The 22,123-nt window shown below is 35.0% G+C and overlaps 1 protein-coding gene across 6 annotated transcripts in view; it reads left to right on the top strand.

The window, feature by feature from the left end:
• The window catches only part of AKAP6 (A-kinase anchoring protein 6), a 237,037-nt gene that overhangs the window by 139,333 nt on the left and 75,581 nt on the right, over window positions 1-22,123 (top strand). For all 6 annotated transcript variants that reach the window (XM_061997543.1, XM_061997541.1, XM_061997547.1 and 3 more), the window contains 2 exons: window positions 10,205-10,353; window positions 15,302-15,422. In XM_061997543.1, the coding sequence (XP_061853527.1) occupies window positions 10,205-10,353; window positions 15,302-15,422 (270 nt within the window). The remainder of the gene's footprint in view (window positions 1-10,204; window positions 10,354-15,301; window positions 15,423-22,123) is intronic.

Consider the following 22,123-nt stretch of genomic DNA (forward strand, 5'->3'; position numbering starts at 1 on the left):
TGTTCCTGCATTACTCTATCCTTTCTATTATCAGCTTAAGACAACTTTTCTATTACTTCAAAGGGAAATGGTTGTTCTTGTACTATAGTTACCGAGTTAAAATCAGTACTCCCAAAGTAAGTGTATTTTACAGTGAAGTGTTAGTCTGGCAGAGCAAAGGAAGCAGAGATTATATCTGCACATTATACATCTTTTATTTTGCAGTTTCTGCCAGGGAGTCTTGGGGGAGGGGGAATGAGGATGGAAATCCAAAGGAAGAGAATGTGAGCATGAATGCAGCACTGAAACACAAATGTGATGACTGTGATTACCGAGCTGTGAGGTTTAATGAGAAAGCCTGTATTAGAGTGAAGTAGAAAATCATAACCATCACCTCTAGTCTATAGGAGTATAATTGGATCTCAGCCCCCAGCAAAAAGTAAATAAATAAGTTAGTAACATTTTTAACAAACTTAAATATATTAAGAATAAAAGGAGAAATGATCTTCATTACTGTATTGTTGCCATATACTTAGGATTTTTAAAGAATCTCAGCATGCATTAAAATGAGATTCATTGTCATGACATGGAAGAAGAGAATAGTTAGTGTGTGTTTGTGAGGGGGTTTAAATAAAAACCCAAATGAGTCAGAAATACTGTAACTATCAAAGTGTTAACAAATTTCCCAAACGTCCTAGGTGCTTACAATTCAGTAAACATCTTTAACAGCATAGCCTTAAAATTAAATTTTGCAAACATTATGGGTAATGCTTTAATAGTATGCAAATTGTAATGAAATCAGCAGTGGCAGAGCTGACCTCTCAGTAATACAAATATTTTATGTTTAAAAGTTATCTTTTTATGGTTTCCTCTACCTCAGTAGGTGTCAGGTGCTTCAAGAGGCTCCTCATCTGAGGATCATAAATAAACTCCAAGAAGTAGCAGTCTGTGTCTGCTTTTTATACAGGCAGTTGTACAAATCAACATATTAAGCTATATGTTTTGCTCTTGTTACAACAATTACTAATATTTTAACTAATAATATTTTTTAAAATTTCCTCAAAATTCCTTTTTAAAATTTTCTACTTGTAGTTTTTCTAAAAAAACATGCAGCTACATAGATATATCTCACATACATATGGGTAGGAAAAATTATGTACAGGAGAAAATACTTATCCTGTCTTTTTCTACTGTTATTAAATAAACTAAGCAACCTGTAGTTTTTATCCTCCTTCATAGTCTGCTTATTCTTACTTAATCTTGCAGTGGAGGCACAGTTCTATGTTCATATCTGCAGTTTCAGCATCTAAAAAGTTGTTGAAAAAAAAGATTATGTTTTTTCCCTGTAGTAGGAGAAAAAGTGATCTTAATTTTTAAAACAAAAAAATCCCAACATAGCACTAAACCACTTACATTGTATAGTAAGAAAACATTTCCATCTTTAGGGGTAATATAACATGAAAAAGACTATCTAGGCATGGGAAGAATATGATTCAGTTTCTGAAGAAGTCAAATAAGCATTCAATGAGACTCTTTGAGGTACACTCAGTGTAGGAGTTTGGACTTGAAAATGTTTGACACTATTGAGCCTCTCAAAATATTTGACTCAAAATATTGTCTCAAAAGGAGTCTTTAGCCTAAAACTTCTGCAATTTTTTGTTGATATATGTAGAAAATTGTGGAACTGGTTGTTAAATATGTCTATATATTTGTAATAATTTTGTTTCTAAAAAATAATACTTATCAAGCATATAGAAGTTTAAAGTGGAGCTTCTTGGTAAAAAAATAACTGTTTATATACTTAAAATAATTACTATGTAACATGCTCACAAATGATGTGGTATTACAGAAAAAAATATTTCATTTATTCTTCTGTAATATGGCATCATCTTACTAGTAATTTCTACATTTTGTGTATGTTCCTTTCAGCATAAATAACAGAATGATACAAAAATCTCTGTTCATTGAAAGATACCAAAACATAAACCAGGAATATCATTAGTGTTGTAAAAATAATTAAAAGTCAGTGTTTTCTATGAAATGAACTTCAGATTCATCTATGGAAAATTTAAAGAAATATAGAATTACCTTATGATTATCTCCAAATGAGATTTTTCAATATAATAAATTCAGGTAACAATGGAAGCCACTTTCTACAATTAAGTCATCAGGTTTCATTTTTCTATAGGGCAATACATCTCCCAATAGTGAAGAAAGAAATATCACCAAAACATGCACAAAGCAAAATTTCCAAGGAGAAAGCCATAACATTTTTATATTAGCTCAGTCATGCCTTTCTGGGATGTGTTGGATAGTTTTCCCTGGGTGTTATTGGTTTTGCAAGACCTGCCTTCTTTCTTTATTTTTAAATAGATACGTGTGTCAATTTGCTCCAAGGATGGAGGTGTAGGAATGTGCTTCATCACTGGAATTTCTTTTGCACTTGTATGCTGTCCTTGAATTCTGAACATTAGTTCCTTCAAACTTAAGGCATAGTCATTTTCAATGCCCAACCCTACAGGTAAAGTTAGGTGCATTGCCTGTCTATGTGGCTTGGTACACAAGCCTTTTAGAAAAGCATGGCTTTTAGAAATAGCACTGCTTTGGATGACAGGCAGACTCTTTAACAACCTCTTTTTAAGCCACTTCATTGCTCTAAAGTGCAAACAGAGGGAATGGTAGGAACAATCAGAACTGTGCAAATAGTGGAGATTTTAATTAAGTAAGATTGTTTACAATTTTAACGCATTGATGAAAGTCTTTCTGTGTCTAACTAGTCTTTCCTCTTCTTGACTATTTGGCAATTTTGAGACTGGCATGGAAAGGTCCTCAACTTTGTGTTGAAGTACAACGTATCTGTGTTCTGACCTCTATAACAAATTGTTTTCTCTGCTGGACCAGAAAGAAACCAAGACAAAAGGTTGTGTTGACAAAATGCTACTTTAATAGGAAAATCCTTCTGGGTTTGTACGAATTGAACTGTTTGGGCTTACAGTTCTTGAAGCATGCAAAGCAGTGTTGCTGAAGGAGCTGGAAGGCATGTGGTAGTTTTGATGAAACACACTCTTAAGTGTTATGTTGATGAGTTCAGCCAGATCTGCATCCTTGTTAATTTGTATATTCTGCCTGGTTTTAGCAAGCACCGTTCTGTCATCCCTACCCTTTCTGTTGTCAGAGCAAGCCTGTTTCCCACCTGGCCTTCCATTATTACAAATGCTTATTTTGCATCCTGCCTGTCACTCTTCTGCAGGCTGGAGATGTAGTCCTGCAAGGCAAGAAAAATAACAAAAGATACCAGCCATTGTTCAATTCCTATTTTCACAAGGACTTTTTCTCACCTCACAATTTTGGGATGCTATTGTCAGAAACTATCACAGTCTTGGAAGTTATTGGAGAGGTCAATCCTTTCATACTTCTCTTCTGTGCTTTTTGATATTTTTGATATAGGTGACTTCTCTGGGTACACAGCTGAGTTTTGTTTGATGCACAGGGCATGCCATGCTCTTGTGTTGTGTTTAATGTTACACTGAACAGAACCAAAGACAGTGGGACAGTCAGGAGTTAGACACCAAAGGTCCAGATTTTAAATTAACAATGTGGTCAGGACATCACCATGGATTTGGTCAGACAATGCTCTGAGGCCATGCTACTGATTGCATTTGCACTCCACAGTCCTGAAGTCACAGGTCATGTTCCTAATCTTTATATTAAAACTGCAAAACCCAGTGTATTTCAGAAAGCCAAGGGAAACCCTGTGAAAAGGTATTGCTGTTATTTACTGGCTCTTATTTGTCTCTGGGAAATGCCTGAAGTTCTGCTTGCTGTAACAGCCCTAACCTATCTCAAATTTCATTTTGTGGCTCCTGAGGACAGATTTAAAATTCACTGTGCTGTTACTGTTATTTAAATTCTACAGTGAGTTTGAGTACCTTGATAAGTAAGAATCACAGAATCTTAAGGGTTTGAAGTGACCTCAAAAGATCATCTAGTCCAACCCCTCTGCCAGAGCAGGACCACCTAGAGGAACTGGTCCAGGTGGGATGTTGTTGCCTTGTAATTTTACTCATTCTGTGTGGAGGTTTCACATTGTTATGATAATTCTAGTGCTCTGAAAAAATGCAATGATAAAATTGTTACCAATATAAAAGCATTTCTGAGATTTATGATGATAGAACCTCTTTGCTAAGACTTTAACTGGTAACAAGCATGTCCTGATTAACAGAATTAATTTCCTGCATGATCAAAACACAGTATATCCTTTGTAATAGGACTATCAAAAGTTTAGCTCTCAGTAAACACATTTTATGATACAGAATTATTTTTTAATCTGATTCAGTCCTGAAGAGATTGTGCAAGATGATGGATGGAAGAGGCAGGGGAGCCAAAAGCAGGAAGGGTGACAGACTAAGAAAGAAGTCTTTGCAGCAAGGTCTCTGTTTTCATTATGCAGGAAGCGGGGAAGATAAAAAACACAGCAATCCTTTTTCTAAAATAAATGCCTACATTTAGGGTAGAAGCAGCACTTCCAAGAAGTCACTTAAGTCCAAGAAGCCCAACACTGCCAAGTAGCAGACTTGAAGGTCTTTTCCAGCATAAATGTTTCTGTGATCCTATGATTCTGTTCATAATGCTGTTTAAAATGCCAGAGCGACTTCTCGTAAGTACTGAAGTGTTTTCAGCAGCAGACGTGTTGGGTTGACTGTGAGGACAGAGTGGTGAAGGATCAAGTCTGTCTGTACAAAGTCTTTGGTCAAACTCTTGCTTGCCAACAAACTTATTCTGAAAGCTACATCTGCATGGAAGATATTTTAAGCATACATAATTTCATTCAGCAGCTGCATCTGTGACAGAGCCAAAGTCTGTTTCATGGCCTGTAATAAAGCTTTTTCCACAACTTTATAATGTGGAGAAATAGATAGAATATTGTGACAGAAAACCACAAAAAAATGCTTGAGAGCAGATATGACCACATAAATGTTACTGTGATCAACTTAATTCTGACGAGGAATCACTCCCACTGTTATCTCTCAAAAAATTCATTGGTTACAAAGAGGTATAATGTCAAGCTGGGATGTATGTCCTTTTAGAACATTGCAGTTGAATTTGTAGTTCTAGAAAATATACATACAGATGAGCCTTCTAAGTCTACACAATGCCTCCTGACCACTTCCTTGTTTGGTGGAAACTGGAATTTGTGCTTTAGTTTAAAAGACAATTCTTTAATCCAGCTTAAATTCAAATAATGGCAGGGGATCTTAACTATATCTGTATTGTATATGTAATTCTGTAGTAATGACAGTCTAGTATGGCAGCAGTATAGATTTTCTACAGCACTGTAGAGAAACCATAACACAAGATAGGGTACTTTCACAATTCAAATTAAACTGAATTAATTATAATTTGTATACTTAAAACATAGAATAGTTTGTTTATAGTGACATAGTTCATAACAAAAGACTTGTGCTCCCTAAGAAACAGTGTCTGAAAATACTTTCCTTTTAACACCAATTCAGTGATATTTATTTTAATACATTTCAATATAAAAAAAATGCAGCAAAACAACAGTAGCTCTGAGTTCTCATCCCCAATTTATGTTGATGTAAATTTTGAGTCTCTCATTTGACACTGTATACAATATAACCTTTAAATCTCCTTCCTCCCACAGTAACAGCCATTATCCCTTGCCTTGTCTTTCTCCACTTCAGAATAAGGTCATTCTAACATGTAGTTCTAACAAGAAATACAATGTATGTTCATTGATTTGTGTTGTCACTGATTACCCCTTCATGTTATATAGCGATTTGTATAGTAAAGGACATTCTACGTTGTCATGCAAAGCCAGTTTTAAGGAACAGACTCGGCACCCCGGGCTCCCTCGATTTATTTATAAGGTCTTGCTTTTCAGAAAATCAGCTTTCTGACAATAGCCTTGAAAATATTTACCATTATTAATCGATCACTAGAACTGAATAATTGGCTCTAGTACGTAATTTTTTTACTGTTTTTCCCTAGAGACTACTGCTCCTTCAAAGTCTAGTTCAGAGATTGGATCCTCCAGGGTCAGGAAAATGAAAGCATTTTGTTATTTGATTATTAGAAATATCTCAGTTTAATTTACAACAGAATGTTGTAAACTCTTTCCATATTGGTAGGACATTAACTGTTAGAGAATCTGCACAAGTGTTTAACCAGATCATCACCAGTATCTTTATTGTATTTTCACTGAAAAAATAAGCACTTAGAAGAGGGTCATGAAATGAAAAACAACCACTGGGTATCATTCCTTGGCATTTTTTTCTATCTTTATTTTTTCACTGATTCTGACTTGCTAGATCCTGAAAAAAAGAAGAAACTGAATTCCACTTCAAAGGTGAGGCACTAAGAGTAAGTGAATGATTGTCCCTCACCATTTCCTGTTACATGTATTTGGAATGATGCATATCTCAGTAGACTTCCTCAGAGTTTGCTAGATATCTATCTCCACAGAGGTGTGTTTGTGATAGAGATTAAGTTCTTGTGTTAAGTAACAAGAAAGCATATGAAATGCACACATAAAATAAGCTAGAAGGTAAGAAAAGTAGCTTTTCTATATTTGATTAACAATTAACAAAGTTGCTACTTTGTTCTGCCTGAATATTACAGAACTAGTCCTTCATTGCCACTAAAGATTTTAAGTTGAAATTAAACTGCAATATACTTACATATCTGGGCTATGTACTGTTTTCTAGATTATGCCTTGTGCTCATTAGTTCAGCTCCACAGAATGCAGGTTTTTGAGACTTAAACTGATCAATAGCTACTCAAGATCTTCAAAGTTTCTTTGGATTTGCTTTTGGTATTGGGAGAAGAGGAAAAACAACAAAAAAAAGCTTAATTACAACAGTGAGATAGATGAATTCATAGAGAAAAGAAATCAGATTCATTTGAAACAGTAGGCTGCCTGAGTTTGAGTTGCTGTAGTTGAAGACAGAAATTGGCTTTAAAACCAAAAAATATTATTTATAGAGGGATCATATTTCCGAGGTATAAGCATTGGGACACAACTACTTGTCTTCAGGATTCGTAGGATATGATGTTGATGGACTTCACAATCCTCAGCACAAGAAGGCCTTATAGCTGTGAGGAAGAAGTAGCGGATTCTTATTCATCCTTTTCCAAATATTTACTTACCCTTTCCACCCTGTTTCCCCTTTCCCCTATTATTTCATCTCATCCTTCTATTTCTTCTCATATTTTCTGTATACATCAGTGAATTTTCCATTTTCCATTATTTTTGCAAGTGTACAGAGAATGAAAGATCTGTGAAAAGCTGCTTTTTAATATTTTATCTATTTCTTATTTTAAAATATAGAAAAATTATAAGGAGGATAATTATAAAATGACAAAAAATAATGTTCATCTTAAGTATTGGGATAGTTGTCCTATCTGAAAAATAGCATGTGTTCATACAGTTCAGAGCTGAGTTTTCATTAATGTGTGTGAGGTTCCAGAACTTAGGCTACATGTGAACTCCCTCCTTTTGGTGTACCAGGAAGAAGGAGGCTTGTATATATCATTTCAACAACATCCAAAAAACATCCCAACCTCTTCCTAAAATTCCTCTCAGAACCCATAGGAAGAATTGCTTATCTTGATTTCCAAACCCATCCTGAAATCAGAGAAATTATTTGCTCAAAATTTACCACAAGGTTTCACCTCTAGGCTTAAAACAGTCACTGAAGATCTTAATTGATAATGTAGTTGTTTTAGAAAGTTACTGGTCACTCACTACAGGGCTTTAGATTGAAAGTGTCATGTCAGCAATGGCTAAAATAGAAACAACAGTAAATAACTGCTTTCTGGTATGAATAAATTAAAAAACCAAATATATAGCCTTATGTGGACAATACAAAATAATCAGCTTTCAAAAAATAAATTTGATCAGGAACTGTCGTAGACTATGGGAGAGGATTGTTTATCAAAGAAAAATGTACTTGGGATAGAAGGGGAACAGGAACATGGTGATATCTGTGAAGGTGATGATGTTTGTTTATTTGGTGCTTGTGGTAATTTCTGAGTTATATAAACAGCAGTTTAAATTGTAGCTTCTAAGAGACAATGTTTTATAGATCTCTTTAACATTTTACTCTGACTGGACAGTCCCAAATGTTTCTTGATTCGTGACCCTGTATGGTTTAATTTTCCACTATTTTAGACTAGATGTGAAAAACTTGTATTTCATTTATATATATACTAAAAGACATGCAGGATTTACTCAGATTTTGATCTTTTATCTCCTTGGAAAATTGCTAGTACTTTGTGGGTTTTTTTGTAATGTCTCAAAAACATATTGAGGTTTACTGCAAACATAACAAATTTCACTGTAAGAGGCAACTGAGAGATAAATCTGTAAATGTTTGAAAGAGAAATCTTTAAAGGAAATAGAGTTCCCAAATCAGCTAGATTATTACTCAGAAAAAAATACACCAAGGCGAGGCATAAGCAAATATATGTAACTATTATTACATCATTTGGCATACTATGTCCAGTTCTGGGCTCCTCAGCTCAAGAGAGACTGAGAACTTCTGGAGAGAGTCCAGCACAAGACCATCAAGATGATCAGAGGACTGGAACGTCTTTCATACGAGGAAAGGCTGTGGGAACTGGGGCTGTTTAAAGAGGAGACTGAGGGGAGATCTTATTAATATTTACAAATATCTAAAGGGTGGGTGTCAGGAGGTTGGGACATCCCTTTTTTCTATAGTAGCTAGCAACAGGACAAGAGTTAATGGGATGAAGCTGGAACACAAAAAGTTCCACTTAAACATCAAGAAAACCTATTTTACTGTAAGGGCGAGGGAGCCCTGGCACAGGCTGCCCAGGGAGGGTGTGGAGTCTCCTTCCTTGGAAGTCTTCAAAACCTGCTTGGACATGTTCCTATATGACCTGATCTAGGTTGACCTGCTTCTGCAAGGGGTTTGGACTAGATGATCTCTAAAAGTCCTTTCCAACCCTACCATTCTAAGATTCTATTATTATTACCACAAGCTTCTAAAGACATTGTAGCCCTTCTTCAGACTTTTCCTACTGACATTCTTCAGTGCCAATTTCCCTTCACTTGCCTGCATTTTTCCTAGCTTTTGCAGATTTCCCTTCTCTCCAGTGCTTTCACTGCTTTCTCCCTACAGATTGCCATGGACTGGTGACTCTGTCGTCCTGTCAGCAGCCAAGCAAATTTCCCTGCCTCCTGGAGTAGAAAATGCAAGAGAGTCCTCAGACAAAATTTCCTCTATGCTTTTTGCATTTGCATGCCATGGCACCAAATAGTTAAGCAGATGTTTCCCTCCAAATGGAAATAAGAATATGATTTTACTCAGAAGTAGCAGTTTTTGAAGCATTATCAGAATTTGAAATGTTTTTTTTCTTTTGGTTAAGCATATTAAAAGAAAACAATAGCATATTGATCCCAAAGTACTTTTAAACTTACTCTACTCTGTGTTCTTTATCCTGTTCCTAGGGGCAAGTGTGGCAAACAGCAGATGTCATCCTTTTATCATCTGGTTTTCTGAGCCTCAGAATCAAACTGATCACCACAGCTGCAATTAATAAAATGTCCATTCAATAAGTTATGATGCTAAATGTTATTCAGCATTCTTCTGGGCAGGCAGAGAATCTGATGGAAAACAGCACATCTCACTGATGCCTTTTTCCTTACAATTATTATTGCTGAGTAATCAATGGGCACCAGAGATGGGGAATCAAAATGTGAATAATGCAAATTTGCTTGGGTTTGTTTACACTTACTATTTAAAAATGATATGTATAACAATATGGCTTTCATTAATTACAAAGCATGGACAATATGTTAACAATTTCAATCTTGAAGTCTGTAAGAAATGTAGTTTTATGTATTTACCTGTTTTATCATAGAGTGTGATTTTGAATATATTTTTTACTCAGGTCCAGACATTTTTATGCAGCTTTTCATTGAATATACATCTCATGGAGTATATATATAACACATTCTCTGATAGAAACCTAAATAGTTTGGTTCTAGCATTTAGGAGTACAATATACAGTTCTCTGACTTAATTTTTCAGCCTTATTGACTATCATGCAAGAAGAAAAAATGATAGTGTGAATAATTTCATTAAAAATATTTCAGTACAAAAGTATTTGTTTCAACTGCATTCTTGAGGATTTTTTTTTTAAGTTCTGTTGTGTATTTCTCTGTTTTCTTTTCTAGGCTGAGGTTCAGCTATGTTATTTGGAAGCACAAAGAGATGCTGTTGAACAGATGTCCTTAAAGCTATACAGTGAGCAGTACAACAGTAGCAGCAAGCGAAAGGAAGAGTTTGCTGATATGTCAAAAGTTCACACAGTGGGAAGTAATGGGTAGGGAACTATTCTTTTTGTTGTTTTATTCTCAGTGATCTGTACTTCTTTTACATGATATACTTTTTCTTACTTGTAGTTAACCAGAATTTTTGTTCCTGGTCTGAGAGGCAAGGGAAAAGTCTCTTTCTTTTTTTTTTTTTTCATTTGTGAGTGCAAAAATTAATGGGTTTTGGAAAATTTATCCAAATCATGGTTTTTTTCATAGAACTACCTAACATTATCTCATAGCAATCCATTATTTTCTTTTTTTAAAAAAATGTAATGTATCCTTTTTCTTCAGGCTTTTCTTCTCCTTCTGGCTTAGGGTTTTTTTTTTTTTTTTTATTTATTGGAATCTTATATATGTAAGTGTATCTAAAAAACCACTCTATCTTAATAGCAAAGAATCTTGGGCAAATTAATCATTATACTATACTGAAATGAAATCTTGCTGCCCCTCCTTTTTCATAAACAAGAAAACTAGTAGTTCTGGTTTAAAACCTTTTCTCAAAGTTCTTGTAAAAATTGTTGTTTTCCAACTACTGCCTCCTCAAAATGAACATAGGAACGTACCCGTGAGTTTCCATACAAGGAAAGTCATTGGCTCGGGTGTTCATGAGTTCCTTATCTCCAGAACTTCCTTTTCCAATTGTTAGCTCAATGTTCAGGTCTTGGAAATACAGTTTTATTAAATTACCAACTGTGAAGATAAACGAGCCTTGTAAACATCCCCTCTTATTATACAGAAAGATGACTGTTTTAGAAAAGTTGATATGGGCTAATTACATGGGATTACTGAGATCCTGATTACATATGCAAAAATCTGTCAGATTCTCAAACATGCCAGTGCAGCTAGTGCCAACCACAAAAATAATTTGTTCAGAATTGGTGTGTATACGTATATAAATGTGCACTAGGGGCTACATGTCCAAAACCAGCCTCCAATTTTGCAGCCACAGTCAAATGCAAGAAAGATTTCAGATTGGAATTTTGTGAGGGATATAAGACAGCAAGATGTCAACAAACATTTGATTTGATTGAGGGTAGGGGGGTAGAAAACTTTAAATTTCATGAAAAAATACAGTTTGTAACTCTATATGTGTAAAGCAAATAGGCTCTCAAATGCCCTTTTTTAGCACTTGTAATTACTGGGGAACAACGAGAGTTACTGTAGATGAAGAATTGTTTAGATGGTGGGAGGGTAAGATTTGGGAGATAACTTTGTGCAGGAAATAGCTAAACTGAGATAGGTAAGGTAATACCTGTGGAATAGGCTGATGCTAGTGAGGATGTGAAGAACAGATTTCCTGCAGAACTGCGGTCTTGTTACAGCAGTAATAGAGAGGGTTTACATGTATCTACATGGAAATGGCTAAAGTGACAATGAAAGAGAAGAGAAGAGAATTAATATCCACTGCAGGAGAACACCATCTAGCCAGGCAGTAAGAGTAATTGAGAGCAGCTGCAAAATGTTATAGCAAATCCGTCTGGAAATATTGCATCCCTGCAAAAAAACGGGGAGGAGTTTATACAGGTAGTATTGGGAGATATAGATACAATATTTAGAGCTCCATTGCACAACCTGAAAAACAGATCCTGGGATCTTGTCATCACCTAATATTGGGCCTTCATGGATGAGGTTTTGAGATAAATGCATTAGCAGATGCTTCAAGTATGCACATAATGCAATTTTTAAAATGTTAAGGTCAGAACTCTGATTTCTCTTATATCCTCCTAATAAAAACATGTGAAAGGAGTTCCAAAAAATTATGACCCAGAAACATGGAAGAACTTTTTTGTTTGGATAATTTTTTTGGTAGATATGCCAGTGTATTTACATCACCTCTAAAAGCCATGTGAGCTATGCCATTGAAGAAATAATACAAACTGGAAGTGTGTGCTAAACATGAGGAAAAGGGCTGATGGAAATAGCTCCACATTCCTTTTTATTTATTAATGCCACAGATGAACTGGTTTCCTCATGAGAAAGGTGCTCATGAATTTTCATTCAAAATAATAAATTGATGTCCACATTTTAAGAAATATGTTTAGGGTTCAAGGGATTAGATGTGCAACTCTGAGTGTCTGATTCCCTGTTTACCAAGATAAAATATACTTCCTAATGACGTCTTAGTTGTGATATAACTAATGATTTTAGCTTATTAAACAACAAATCTATATTAAGGATTCTGTAGTTACTTGCCCTTAAACTAATATAATAGCATTCTTGTTGGCAATGTTTGGGTACTTTTAATGGCGGAATATGTTTTGCCATAAACAGATGACCTAATTTATTCTCTTTTTAGCAACTAGTAGATGTGGATAATCAACCAAGATTAGATGTTTTCTACAGTTCTTGCATCTGTAATACACATTCTGCCTTTGGCAACATCAAAAACCAAAAATCTGCTAAGTATAGAAAAATAGATTCTGAATACGAAAGATTCAATATACTACAGAAATACTGACAGATTTTAATCTGAACCTGTCATTGATCCTACAATTGCTAGATTTTCTGATTTTTTTTTAGCAGCTTAGTAATTTAGTTCTTCTTCCAAATAGTAATCAGTAGACCCATCCACTTACATGTGAGGCATTCATTTTACAAAGTTAGGTGCTTTTTTTAAAAAAAATATTAGCTATTTTAGAGATATTAAAAATATTGCAATCAAATTAAAAAATAAAAAACTTGATAATGCTTTAGAGGCTAGCTTTGCTATTTTCAGGCTCAGGCAAGTAACTGCCATAGGTATTTTCCTTGAAAATGCTCCCAGATGCCTGTTTTACAGCAGAAAACATAAAGAAGAGAATAGGCACAGTATGTAAACTTTAGGGGGAAAAAAATCCCAGTTAATCCTGGGTTTGTTTCCAGATTCAAGAGAATCCCATTTCTCTCACTCTTCATTTTGGGTTGGATTCCTGTTTAGAACTTTAGAAATCAAAACATTCAGTAGTTTCCTAGTGCTTATCTGAGTTTTATAAAGGTCAGGAAAAAGTGATTTTGTGTATCTTTAAATGATTCATTCTTTCTTTCACACCAATAAAATTATCAATTTGGACTGTAACTAAGATGTGGTTCCAGAGAAGCAAAGCAGGTATTGGATCCAGCACATCTGCTTCTTATAATAAAATCCAAGTCCACTTCCTGGTGCAGTTTCCAAATGCATCCCGTCCCATTCTGGCAGCAGCAGGCCATGAACATTGGATTTAGTCTTTGTTTCTTATCATATTAATTTAGATTTTTCAGTGGTACAAACTATCCAAGTCCAACTGAATCTGTGATAATTTATGTGGAGATGGAATCTAACCACTCGTACCATAAAATATAAGTTTTAATAGCTGCCTGTCAGTTTTATGACTGGATAATATTTGGATAAGATGGAAGAGAAAAAAAGCAACAGTAGATACTGAAGGTGCAGAATGCTTATACTTATATATTCTGAGCAAGGGATAAAGCCTTAGTATCACTGCAAATATACCATTCAAAATGGAGCTTAGTATTATTGTAGTTTCAAAATTATATCTGAAGTGAAATCCCTCTGAAAGAGAAAAAAGCTCCTGAAGTCCAAACGAAACTATTATATTTCAGCAATAGTAACTTGCCCTTTTATGCTTGCTTTTCTTTATAATAGTATCCTTGCTTACCTTCTCGGGGCACCAGGCAATTTTAAGTAAATGCGCCTCATCAATTACTGAGTAAAAGTATACTAAGTACAGTGGATTAAACTAGAGAGTTACTTCAGAAGCAGGAATCAACACTTATGATTATACAAGACTTCCTTTGTTGTCAGCTCATTGAAAATAATACCACAGAATGCCAATGCTTTCTTCTATTTTGCTTGCTTTCTTACAGAAAGAGTTCTACTTGTCACAACTTTATCTATAAGCTTTCAAAATTACCATGCATATGGTACTCTAGTTAATAACTACTGAAACTGCAATGGCATTAATAGCATTAAAAACATGTTTAGTTTATTGTTTCTTTGTTGACATACTGCTAGTTTTTTTTTAATGGAATTGCTAAAATGTTGTTAATAAATGGAGAAATTTGCTTTAGTGGAACATGCACTATTGTTTGACCAATATGGGATTTTTTTTGTAATACTAGAAAGGCTTTTGTTAGTTCCAATTTTGCAAATTTGAAGATTTCTTTTCAAGAGGTATCTTTTTGACGAATGTGTGATTTTTCAATATGTACCTTCTGTCTTGTATCTCAGTATTTTAGAAGAATCTATGCTTTACTTATTCACTAGGCTTTCAATAGAGAATCACATTAATCCTTTTAAGCTCTTTATTCTAATGATTTATTTTGTTGAAAACTGTAGTGATCCTCCTTTGAATTTTAATGATTGGTGGCTATTCAAGGATTCATTGTTTTGACTTCCTGTCCTTACCTTTGTTTCTTATATGTCTGTAGGGAACACCTGTCTAATACTGTATCTGGCCTTAGTTCTCACTGGCTTACCATATTCACTCAAGCCTATCTTAAGGCGTTAAGTTGAAATGCTAGCTACTCATCCATGAAAATAAATGTAGGATACTTACAGAGATAGGCAGATAGACAGCAGAGGGATGGCTGAATGGATTGAGTCATTTTGCGATGGAAATAATATTTTTATCTGAATCAAATCAAGGTGATTGTTGCAAAGTTTACTCAATATAAAGTCAGCACTTTAAAAAACATTAAACAGCAACATCTATGGTGGATTTCTATTTCAGAAATTTTGAAATAAGTGCAGTATGCCAACAATTGTCAGGATTTGGCATCAGCCACTGAATTTAGGTCCTTGCCATTGGCTTAAATTGGATTTCAGTTTTCATTTTCATCCACTCTGTATAAATACAGAATGTCTCTTTAGAAATATAACTATGAACATCATGAGTTTTCAAGAATATATTATTCTAATACAAGATTTTAACAACTACTCAGTATTTATGCATAATACATTTTGTTCCTTATCTACAGCCTTTTGGACTTTGATTCAGAATACCAGGAGCTCTGGGATTGGCTGATTGACATGGAATCCATTGTGATGGACAGCCATGACCTGATGATGTCAGAGGAGCAGCAGCAGCATCTTTACAAGGTTAGCGCTACTGTTACTGCCTTTACCTAGCTATAGAAGATCTGATTAGCTTGACAAGTCTTTCTCTCACAGGATATCGCTGTGTTCATTGTATGTATCATGGTGTCTATTAGAATTCCCTTCTCTGTCCCCAACCTCATTTCCATCCCCTGTGCGCTGACAGGCTGCACCGACATCATAATTGCAAGAAAGTTCCCTTTATCACATTCTATTTGGTGTAATTCTATAGAAGGACAAAGATTTGTCTTCAAGATGAATAGAAATAAATGAAACTGCATTAATAAATAGACTGAAACAAAATGAAGGGAAAAAAATGAAATGGTAGCATTTAACAAAATGTGTTTTGATTGGAGCTTTCAGCTGGATTTTTATCCACCTTTCAGGCCTCATCTAGGGAGAAAGACATTTGCCTTGATTTTTATTTGGTCCTGCCAGGGTACAGGACTCTGTACCCTGCCAATGTAATTTTTATTACTTATACATAAAGCAGACATTGTCATGGTAGGTCATCACACTTGCTTGTGATTTCAGCAAAATTATTTTGAACTTCCATATTGATAGTAGGGTCACACACACACACACACAGAGACACACACACACACACACACACACACACAGACACACACACACACACACACACACAGACACACACACACAGACACACACACACACAGAGACACACACACACACACACAGACACACACACACAGACACACAGAGACACACACACACACACACACACACACACACACACACAGACACACAGACACACAGACACAGACACAGACACACACACACACACAGACACACACACACAGACACACACACACAGACACACAGAGACACACACACAGAGACACAGAGACACACACACACACACACACACACACACACACACACACACACACACACACACACACACACACACACACACACACATATATATTTTCTCCTGTTTGTCATAGCAGCCTTAGCCCGGCAGCTTTATAACTTTTAAATAGACAGCACTTTTAGGAAGTCCCCCAAAACATGTGATTTGATCCTAAAATTGATTCAAGCTTCACTGTGTGTCTGAGAAGCTGTAGTCTATGGGTCTTGAGGGCTGGATGGGGAAAGAAAGAGGGGGGCTTTTGAGAAAAATATCAGGCTGCAGTAAATCTTCCTCATTTAGGCAAGTTTTATTGGAGTAATTCTGACAGTTGTCATCCTTGAATTGCTTTTGAGCATATGGCATGTTTCAAAGAGCAGATTGTGAATCATAAAAAATAAAATTAATAACTAACCACAGAATCAGCAACAGTATAATGACAAGAAACAGCTACCCTCTAGCTTTTTTTTTTTTAATTTCTTATCAAATAAATAGTACATTCAAGGTCAAATAGAAGTTGTTTTCTTTCTTCTATGATTACATGATTTGACAATTTCTTAAATAGAATTTTTTTTCTTGCTTTGGCATCCTAATTTCTTGGTAGTGTTCTTACATGTTATTGTTTCTTATTTTATTTGAAATATCCAGTGAGAAAGAGTTGTCACATAAGTTAAAATACATTTAATGAAAATGTTTAGTAGAAATACAGTTCAGAGTCAAACTATTTTAGACTGCAAGTGAGTGTAATTCAGTGGCCTCTGTTTCATGCTTTGACAATTATTTCTTATTTTTGTTAATTTTTTTTCCTAACTTTTTAAATACTTAATCAGACTTAATCACACATTAACAATCCTGTCTCTGGTTAAGCTCAGAAATAAACAGTGTCATAAATGTGTGAAAAGTTTCTTGTGAATCTAAAATCAAATGTTTTTGTAGTGCCTGTCCATAAAAGACCAGCTTGTACCATGCCAGGTCTGACCACTACTGGTAGTCCTTTACTAAAAAAATCAACAAACATAAATTTTAAGGAAACAATCCATCCACCAATATGAAAATATATTGGTTTATATGCTTAAGCAGCCAGACCAAGTATTTTAGGTGCTATTTAGGGTAATGCCGTGTCCAATATCTTAATGTAACCATTAAGAATAATTATAGAAGGTAAGGCTGGCATAATAATGCATAGTGGGAAAAATAAAAGAAGGAAATAATTTAAGAATTTGCAGTACAATATGGTGACAAAATGAGGAATGTTGTATAATTGAAATGGGAAGTAATAGTTTGTTAATATTAAGAAACTCTATATTACAATCATCATGAAACTTCTGAAAGCAAGAAGTTTGTGCCAGAGATAGTAGCTGAGTATGTAGTCACTACAGCAGAGACAAGCCAGCACTGCTTCCAAAGCACAGGAAGATTATTTGTTCTGCAGTTTCCACGGGGAGGTCATCTGCTGATTAACAGAGCCCCTAGCTGAAGAGTACCTATCTGATAACTGTAAAACTGCTTGAAGAAGGGTAGAAACAGTCTGTCTGCCCTCCCTCGGTGAATAGTCTCTGCATATACCTTCCTAGTGAAAGCAGCAAGCAAATTAAGGAAAAAACTTGATTAGAAATGTGGAGTTTGGTGAAAGGGTGACTAAGGAGTCTCCATAAAGCAGGACTAGTATTTGCAAGTAATATAATAAGCTTGAGTGCATAGCATTAAGATCTATTTGCCTTTCAAAAAGGAAAAGAAAAAAAAAACCCTTCAAACTCTCCTGAAGAAGTGTTGAAAGCCTCATAATTTCAGACATTTAAAAGTAGACAAAAGAAAACATTAGCAAATGTAATTGAGGGAACAATTCTGCACTAGCAATTGAGAGATCAGATAAATCATTAGGTCTTTATCATCCTTAATTTCAGAAATTCGTATAACAATGAATCATGTCCTCAAAAAGACTATTAACAGTTTTATAAAACTAGCCTGGTAAACTTATCTTCTAATCAATGGTGACACTCTTTTTATTTGAGGGTCTGATACAGTCATGGATGGTCTAGTGCTCACAGCTAAAAGGCAGGAGCATTGCCTATACTTCCCAATAAACATAGCCATTCTGGTCCATAGGGAGAGAAGTCTGTAAAGAGAAATTCAGGCAGCTATTATTATCAGAATGCCTCAATGCTGTGGGGTGTTATGAAAACACAGGTTTGCTGTAGTTATTCTTTATCAGTTACAGCTTCCAATGTGAACCTGCTAATTGCACTCTCTGCATTTTGGTGGATTCTCCTAAACTCACAGATCCCTCTTCTCAGTTATTGAGCTGACAAGTAATTGCACCTCTGAGCCAGCTCAGCAAGCCGCCTCTGCCAGGGAACCTGCTGTGGTATCACTATTACCAACAGTAATCATTGCCCCTGAGGAGTCTATGAATGGAAAGGAGCAATGATAAAACAGGTATATTGGAAAGAAAAAGCATACATTAAAGCAGCATAACGTAATATATAAATGCTAAAATTGCATATGGGAAAATAAAATGCATTTTCATGGTTAGGCTATTTTCCCTGTACTCTATTTTCAGATTTAATACAGATTTAAGTCAACTCTCAGCTTAATTTTGTTTTGTAATATTCCACGAGCTTCATATGTTTTTATTGGGATCCTTTTTATCTCTCTTTAACTAGGTTTTATTTTGCCCTTAATATAATAGGAGCTGTACAGCCATTTTTTTAAAAACTCATAATATGTATGTATGACTTTCTCTAGATTTCCTTGATCTCAATGCAAAAATTTATGAAAAGAGAAACCTATTCTGCCTTGCTATGCTCCCTCATAGCCCTAAATTATTTCAGCTTTAAAGTCTTAAACTAGCTAATGACTTTGAAAATCAACCAGTGTTTGATAAAATGGCAGTCATGGAATGAATTGCTGACAGTTTATTTGTTCTCTAACGCTTTATCTATTAACTAAGAAAAAAATAAGAGGAGCATTTCTATGGTTTTGGAGTCTCACTTCTTTGTACTGCTGTAATAGCTCAGTTTAATGTCAAATGTATCATGTTTATTTCATTTTAATCTACTGCATGTGAGCCTGATCTCATAAGCTCTAAGTACACAGAACTTGCATCAACTTCAGTTGTATTCATATGCCTTTACTGAAGGATAAAACCCGAAGAATTTAAAGTCTGCTAATTAGCCCTTTAGTGGGAACTTGAGTACTTCTATACCTTGAATGTTCAAAAATGAAGCAAATCAGTATTTACTGAAACTGTGGAGATTACAAATGAGTATACTAGGCAGAAAAATTAATGATAATTCTTTCCATTTTTTGTCAGAAGATTAATTGCAAAATTTAATTGTGTTAGATTAAAACCCCATTTAAATAAGTACAGTATGACTGTTAAAATTGTTACTATGTTCAGTATAAAATTAACAAAACATTTTAAAATATCATATAAGAAATGACATTTTTCTGTCTGATTGCAAGTAATGTATGGTGGTTTTAATACAAACTGCATAAACCATAAAGCTTGCATTAGTAAGTCTTGAGCAACAACAGTCATGACAGATGGAAAAAGACCTTTATGTACTAGTGCAAAGACTTTGAAAACATTTAGTTGACATGGTTTTTGAGCAGGTTAACTGCTAAACTGTGTCATCATAGGGAAGTGGTTCATGGTATTAAAAAAATCCCATAAAAAGCTAACAATACCTTTAAAAAAAAAAAAAAAAGTGGAGGGGTAAAAAAATCTGGGGGCGGTTTTTGTTTCCCCAGTGGAAGCTGGCTGTCCTCGGAAGGTGCAGCTCATTTTCTCCTCTGGGTGTGCTGCTGCTCCATTGTGTCTTTCTCTGGCTCAGTGTGCAGTGGCCCTGAGTGGATCAAACAAACCGTGGTGAAACTTTCCCTCATTTGCATCACTTCTAGACAGCCCTGTCGTACTCTTTGCTGACAGGAAATCACTGTCTTTGTCACCTTTTTTCAGTGATCTCCTTTTGGCAGAGATTGGCCATGTGACCAGGATTAATCACAACAACAGTTCTGGCTCAGAACTCAATGACATGTTTTCCTCAGCACTTCAATAATGGTGTAGAGGAGTCAGTAGGAAATGACTACATTAATTTCAGAGTGAAAAGATAATTAACACTTAAGGACTAGTGCTATAACCTATGGAGCTATTATTCAAATTAAAACTGTTTTATTGCAAACTTGTGAAAAAAAAAAAAAACCCAAACCAAAACTGTCCTTTAATGCAACTGTTAAAATAATCTTAGAAGAGTCCACAAGTCTGAAAAGAAACACAAACTATATTTAATGTGATAATAATAATACATAAAAACTTAAATATTTGAAACTAGAGGCTGAAGTATGTAAAGTGCTTACTTAGATGATATGAATAGGACACTGGCAAACAAAAGCAGCAGTGTGCTCCTAGAATGCTGTGCTTCAAGGAGTTTCCTTGGCAACAGAAATGCAGTTCCAAAAGTAGAGAGAACTTTCCTCAGAAAACATACTATTAATAACAACCTTCCGGAACAACTTGGAACAATTTGACTACTTGGCAATAATAATGCCAAGTGTTCTGCAAATTAATCTAACACATAACAGTTATATATTTCTCTCGCCCATAATTCTCCCTAACTGGAGGACTGAGTTCTCTGCTGTTAAGAGTACACAAATGTGCAAAGCAGTTCCAAATTCTGTGCAAAGAAAGAGAGGGCTCAAATAACAGCAACCTATAAGAATCAATTAATGTGCTTCATATCATTTTAACTTGTAAAACATTAGTTTAAATTAATCACTTTGTTCCATTTAAAACAAGTCCTGTGTACCTACTGAAGCCACATTGTATTTCAGTCTTTATTTCCAGAAGATATTCCATATAAAGGAAGCTTCTTAAAAGATTAACAGCCTGTAGAGTGATATATTTGGACAATGTGCTTCGGGAATTGGTTATAAACTAGAAAACGTGAAGATTTTTGCTCCTACACTGCGTATTCTGCACGTTTTGGGATACCTTCTGTCTGTCTGGTAATCTGTCAGTGCCTGCATGAAGCTGCTAAAACAGTCAGTGGGAGATGATAATCATCACTTTGGAGAAAACTCACAGCACACTGCAGGATTGAGCCCCGTGTAGGTAGTAACTACAAATCTGCTATGCGTGCAGTATTTTTAGATATGTCATCATTTCTGTATGAGCCAAGAGAATAAACTAATTTTAGATTTGCCTTGCCAATAAGAATCATTACAATTCCACTAAAGGCCATAAGTTTACAAGACAGGAAAGGTAGACTGTGCTACTACCTTGACTTTTCCTGAATTCTTAGATCTAAAGGTTAAAAGTAATCAATATCTCATTGTGCAGCCTGATAATAAGTAATAACCATGATGTTAAAATCTAAGTGATTGCAGATAGCACATCTGTTGACCCATTTGGGAGGACTTTTTAATTGCAATCAGAGTAGTTGGTGTAGTTTGCTAATAAACTTTTAGGCTACCTTGCAAAAATCACTAGCCTTTTTGAAATATGCCTTTAATATTAGCAAATTGTCCCAAAGTGGAAGCTTTTAGTTTATCTGACATAGCATATGTAATTATTTTTTTTTAAAGAGCAACTATTCTGTTAAAGAATATTACTAAAGAAATTCTTAAGCAATAGTAAATTACAAGAAAGAGTAAATTACTTATGTCTAAATACGTGGATTTATTGATACAGTTTGTAGTATGCTTTTAACTGTCATGTATAGTAAAATGTCTGAGAACATTTTTTTGCAGAAAACTTGGAATTCAGTTACTGTTCTTCACAGAGTTCCACAATTTCCATGTGCACATTCCATATTCCATTGTTTTCATCAGA

Source organism: Colius striatus, chromosome 6, assembly GCF_028858725.1.
Source record: "Colius striatus isolate bColStr4 chromosome 6, bColStr4.1.hap1, whole genome shotgun sequence".
In the NCBI taxonomy this organism is placed as follows: domain Eukaryota; kingdom Metazoa; phylum Chordata; class Aves; order Coliiformes; family Coliidae; genus Colius; species Colius striatus.